Raw genomic sequence first — 6,000 nt, 5'->3', positions numbered from 1 at the left:
AATTACTGGTATTTTTGTAGAATTACTAAAATTCTTTTAAAATTATCGTAAGTAATTTCTTTCAAAAATTTGTTGATTTTCTTAGAAATATCGAAATTAGTTTGAAATTACAGGAGGTATTGGGGAATAATTACAAAGGTTATGTTGGAATTACGAAAATTAATTTGGGATTACAGGAATTAATTTGAAATTATAGGAATTAATCTGAAAAAATCGGATTTTGGTTGAATTTTTTTGGAATTTTAGTGGATATTTTGTGGAATTGTAATTAGTCCTATGCATTTTTTAAATTAACGACCCTTTGGATTTATATGATAGGTTATTGGAATTAGTGGAATTTCGGTGAAATTTGTTTGAATTTACTGGAATTATTTGTGAATTAGGTACTGCAATTTTTTTAGAATTACGGGAATACTATTATTAATTAATTACTAACTAATTATCGAAGATAACTTTTTTTTAATTACGTTGATTTTTTTAAGAATTAATTTGGAATTGTAGGTATTAATCTGAAAACAACGGATTTTGGTTGAATTTTTGGTTGAATATTTCCTCGGCTTTATATGATTTCCTTAACGACATGTATTTATTTCTGATTTTTTATTAAGTGAAAGGGTAAAACAAGTTTTTAAAAAAGTATGTTTCCACAAATGGGAAAATTTCAACAAATTAAGTACCAAATTGTGGCTATTTTTTCGAACTGAAATTCACTCGTTGGAAAATTTAGCGTTGCAGCATAGTCATTATTATTAATTCATTGTCTGTTTGAGTTGACAATGAGGTAAAATAATTGAATAGGTATTTTAAAAAGTACAAATACTAGTAATTAGTGGACAAAACTTGGGTAAAGTATATTGAATTTAGAAAGCATCTATTCTTTTCAACACGAATGCAAAAAATTGTATTCAATCTCCGTTTCAAGCCCGTCAAGTGCAAAAGAGCTCCCCTTTTACCCTCTCGACATGCAAGCTTTGCGTTAAAATTGCTCGCTAAAGGAAATTCAAGACTTCTCGTCGTGACTGCCCATAACGAGCATAACTGCTGATACCGTGTTCTTTGTATCGCCAGGTAAGCGTCATTTTTCGACACAAAAGTCGAAATTTTTCTTTATCCATTGACGTCACCTCCTGCGAACAATAAAACAGTGCGTCTCCTCCACGTCGTGGTGGAGCGGCGCTTGCGCGTCGTTTTACCATCGCGTGGTGGACGTGGTGAGAGAATGGAACACGGTACCGCTAATCGGACCGTCGACCACTTGTGCAGTCGGCGATTCGCGTCGTGGTTTGTTTCGTCGGTCGTGCAACAGGTGAACATGTGCTGCGATCGCTGGAGATACGAGTAAATCCCCCAAAATTCGATTTTTTTTGTGTTTGTGAATAAGGTGGTGATGTGAAGTTTTCCTTTGATGTCGCCTTATAGTCGGTACCGGCCATTGCCGGGCTCTGATGGAATTTCGGTGCTGCAGACGCCGCCGGGATGCCGGCCGACGCCACCGACGGCATGCCGATTCCTCAGATGGATATCTAAGTTCAGTCCGCAACCGGTGAACAAACAGACATTAGGTGAGGTGCGAAGAAGTGTTGTGTTGTAGTGTGAAAGAAAATATGAAATTGTGTGGTTCCGGTTATTTTGGCGGCATGACTGTCAATTATGTTGAAAAGTCCGGGTTTAAAAATACCGGAATTGTCATTTCTCAAAGATAAATTTAACTTTGACGTTGATTTTTTATCTCGCACGACTGATTTATGTAAAAATAACATCGAGCCTTTTCTGGGGAAAATATGAGTGAGGAGACGAGTTATACAAAGATTTTGTTACTTTTTTAAGGTCAAAGTGATCGAATCCGATATCAAATAAATCACTGAGTTCTAGAAATTGGAAAAGTATTTTTTATTGTTATTTTGTCGAGTCTAGTCTATCGTTTGATTTTCTCCAAATTTTTGCACAAATTAATGCTTCTCCGGATTTGGAGCATTACAACTTCCTGAGTTAACAATCAGTAATCAGTTTTTTTATTGTTGCCATTTTTTGATAAACGTTATTATCTCGCTGTTAAACATAAAATTATGTATTCTATTTGGTTTTTAACGCTGTGTAAAACTGCTATTAAGACAACAAGACAGTTAAAAATCCAAGTCGTAGTTTAATAAACCGAGAGTTTTAAACCACAAGACTTGTGTTGTTTTTTGAACACTAATATTGGATCAGAAATTTTACTAAATTCAGAAATTGTTGTAAAGAAATTTGTCAAAACTGACAAAATGTCAAGATAAGTGTCTTTTATACAGGTGCGCCAGAATTCGCGCCCGAAAAATGTTAATTTTTTTTATCTTTAAACATTTCGAAGTTATGAGAGTTTAAACTTTGCACTTTGGCTATTTATTTATTTCTGTTGGAACAATAATTTTCCAAGTTTTTTGCTACAGGCTATTAGAAGAGGAAACAAGGAAGCCGTTTTCTAATTGTAACTCTGTTTAATGTTCTTTGTGTGCTTTTATTGACATCATTTTTGTACCTTTACTAAATAATTATAAAAAAAAACATATACAAGATCATCAGTATCATTAAATAGACACAAAAAATATCAAATGTCAAAAAATAAATGTCAAATTTTTTTGACAGAGAACATTTTTTACGTGTTCCTAACATCTTTTCTTACTTGAAATTTTTCTCTGGGGCGCGAGTTCTGACACCCTGTATACTTATAAAATACGATGTGATTGACGACGTATTTTATAGAAGTGTGTATATTAACGGCAATATAATAGGTAAGCTTAAATGTTCCAGACGGGCATTTTTTACTTTCTATTCAAAAATTCTTTTTTCTAATTTGCGTTTATAGTACGTTTATTAACGTCTCGCAGTAGGAGTCGTTTATGGCTATCTATAAAAGCACACTGTACTTTAATGAATTTAGGGTTATTCAGTTTTTGTATGTCGCCTCTGCCTTGTCAGGTAACAAATTTTGCGTTGTTGCTTCGGCAATTTCGCGAATTTCGGGCGGAGTGCAAACTAAATTCTATTGGCTCATATTTTATTTATTATTATTACGTTTTAATAATAATAAGTAATAATTTATAAATTTTATTTTTAATGACAGACGGCAGAAATGATTACAAAAAATCAGCCGATACCAACTAACACAAAATTCTCTCGACGACAAATATATATATATATATATATATTAATTAAAATAAGAAAAAAGGGGGCTCAAATTAGAAAAAATAGCATAAAATACTCGTTTTATAATGGGCATTGGCGCACTCATCTCATAGAAAACTCGTCTACGGCTCGTTTTCTATCTTGGGATTCGTGCACCAAATCAACCCTTATAAAACTTGTCCTTTAATATACTATTTTATTTAGAGTGTAACAATTATAATTTCGTAATAGACAAATATTTAGTAAATAAATTCATTATATCTGATGATGAAACTAAAATGACGAGAAATATAAACAATCAATCTTCTGATGATGGTAGGATTTAAACTTTCCTTTACTTTATCTTTCTACAAGCAAAAATTGAAAATGAATTGCAGTTTTGCTGCATTCATGAAAATCTAATGAGATTTTATAATTGCATCTATTAACGTACTACTTACCACTTTTATCATGTCATTGTTTTATTAGCAACAATTGTGCTTCTGTGTTATTTGATATGGGTTTTATTGTTACTTTAGCTTTGCTACCAGTGTTTTTGTAATTTCTTATTTATTTTCTAGTAAATATTTGTTGATTCAATTTTTTATTCATATTTCACATTAGTTATTTAGATTTTTGTTTGTCGACCTTGACGACGTTTCGACATTTCACATTTTCGTATATATAAAAAATGACAATACTGTCCATTTCTGGAAATGCGGTCAAGAACTTGCTTTTCTCACACGAAATTTTGACGTCATACACGTGTGTTGACACAAAGAGACTCACTTTTATGTATAAATAAATAAGCATTTTGCTAAGCCAGCAACGCTCTCTTAATCGAGCAATTAAGTCGAAATTAGAAGCGATTAGAAGTCGAGCAGACGTTCGTTCTTTTTTCGATTTATCGTAAGTTAATTTAGTACAAGTTTCGGACACGAGGTTTGGCATTTTTCCTAAATGTTAATCTCCACAGGTTTCATTATCGGAAAATGCAAGCACACCTACGTTGCAACCATGTTACGTAAGTTTAGATTATTCAACGTTGGAAATGTTTGCTTTATGGCGATAAAGAAGTGCTTGGTAACAATTTTGAAATCTTTCGGTAAACTAGAGGAAACTTGTTTCGTGAAGTAATTATGCAAAATGCATGCTTTACCTGACTAGGAAAATCAAAGTCTGATTCGACAAATCTTGGATTGATTTAACAGAAAACAACTACAAATGTTGTGTGTGATTTGGATTGATTAAACGTCTTTCAAAGTCAATTTCATATGATGTTGGGGTTGTTTTTCGTGAAATTTTATGTCTGCTCGTCATGAAAAAGTCAAGGGGAACGCTGGCTAAAATGCCACTAAACTTTCTACCAGTCGATAGTGTAACACAATCTACACAGTTTGATTTACGATACGTTACGATACAAACGACGTTCCTGTCATACACTTCAATTTTGAATAGGTTTGCATAGAATAGACTATTATTCAAAATTTAAATTAGGTGGAGAGAGTTCACGGACGTGCACTGCTAATGTCTCCGTTATACATAAACCTACTCGAAAATGGGAGAGGTGTGTCTTGATGACACGATGTTCCATAATCTTTTTTTCTTTTATTTTTACCATAATTATTACATAAACTACAGATTTGTCAACAAGAAATTACCACCAGTATTTGAACTTAAAAAAAAAAAACGTTTATCATGTTGTTTGTAACTAGAATTTTCAATGTTCATGGTTGGTTACTTCTTGTTGTTGATGGTTGACGTTTTCTCTCAATCTGCTATCAACTATTAGTTGAATTATTCATACAAGTTGACAGATGACTTAAACTAAATTTTGACACTGGTTACGAATGTCCCTAAATCCTAGGCAGTAATTTCTTCTTGATGCAATACTTTATGTGGAGCACCCTGTACACTCCCTGTTACGTTATGTTGCGTATAATGGGAGTAGACCATCCCAGCGGAGAAGTCGAGGAACAAAACACATTGTGAAGAGAAGTGACTAAGAATGTCACGTTCAAACGTATTGTTCTAAATTGGAATAACCTATTTTCGCGGTGACTAATGTCAAACATTTGTATAAATGTTTCTAATTGTGATTGGATCGATTCGTTCTAGTTTCGAAGAGACTTCGTAGTCAATTAATATTGCGTGATTAGTTGCGTCATGCGTTCAATTGCAATATACGAATTAAATCGAAAATGGTTTCAATTTGCTTGAAAATTGGCGAAAAAATGCGACAAGGCTATCGAGTACAATTTTTCAGTCACGAACTGTACCGAGAACAATGCACATAAAACGGTGAATCTTCCTACAAACTCTAGATACATGTCAGTGGGTTAATATAATCCGCATAAACAGTGCTCAAAAAAGTGAATATGTAGTCGTATGACTATAATCCGGTTTTAAATGGCTCTCGTGTCGATTAGCATAATTTAAAATTCGGTCGGCGAAGAAACACCAATTCGAGAAAATTGTCCCTAATCACGGCATTTTCTTTCCTCATATTGTACAACATCCTCGCTTTTTGACGTTTCCGTTTCCTGCGTTGCAAGTCATAAACAACAAACTCATCAGAAAGTATAAGGAAATTGATATATCAAGGAAAAACTTTAAAATGGATCGATTTTACAGCATTGAAGTAAACAAAACAATGGCCTTCAATTCGTTCGACACGAGATGGCGATTTTTTTTGAGTGTGTGGTTGGAAAATTTGAATAAATCAGATTTGTGGTGTTTTTTTTTTCAGAGTCGTGAAGGTTAGGTCGAATTTTTGCAATGCATGGATAGGTTTCGGTTCTAAAGACGTTACACTTCAAGGATTCGTGTAATAAAATTAGATTGAGATCTGATTTCGCA

The 6,000-nt window shown here is 33.3% G+C and overlaps 1 protein-coding gene across 2 annotated transcripts in view; it reads left to right on the top strand.

The window, feature by feature from the left end:
• Nucleotides 1-6,000, top strand: part of LOC123006615 (serine/threonine-protein kinase tricornered) — a 48,579-nt gene that overhangs the window by 15,165 nt on the left and 27,414 nt on the right. Inside the window, exon 1 of one of the 2 annotated variants that reach the window (XM_044401231.1) lies at nucleotides 1,247-1,562. The exons of the other annotated variant lie outside the window; for it this stretch is intronic. Coding sequence (XP_044257166.1) covers nucleotides 1,406-1,562 — 157 coding nt within the window. The 5' untranslated portion in view covers nucleotides 1,247-1,405. Of the gene's footprint in view, nucleotides 1-1,246; nucleotides 1,563-6,000 lie in introns of those variants that run through there. 2 annotated transcript variants of the gene reach the window in all.

This window comes from Tribolium madens, unplaced genomic scaffold (assembly GCF_015345945.1).
Source record: "Tribolium madens isolate multiple individuals breed KSU strain unplaced genomic scaffold, Tmad_KSU_1.1 Scaffold_11;HRSCAF=98;Tcas5.2_LG3b, whole genome shotgun sequence".
Lineage (NCBI taxonomy): Eukaryota > Metazoa > Arthropoda > Insecta > Coleoptera > Tenebrionidae > Tribolium > Tribolium madens.
The sequence above is the reverse complement of the archived record's forward strand: the minus strand, read 5'-3'. Positions and strand labels throughout refer to the sequence as shown.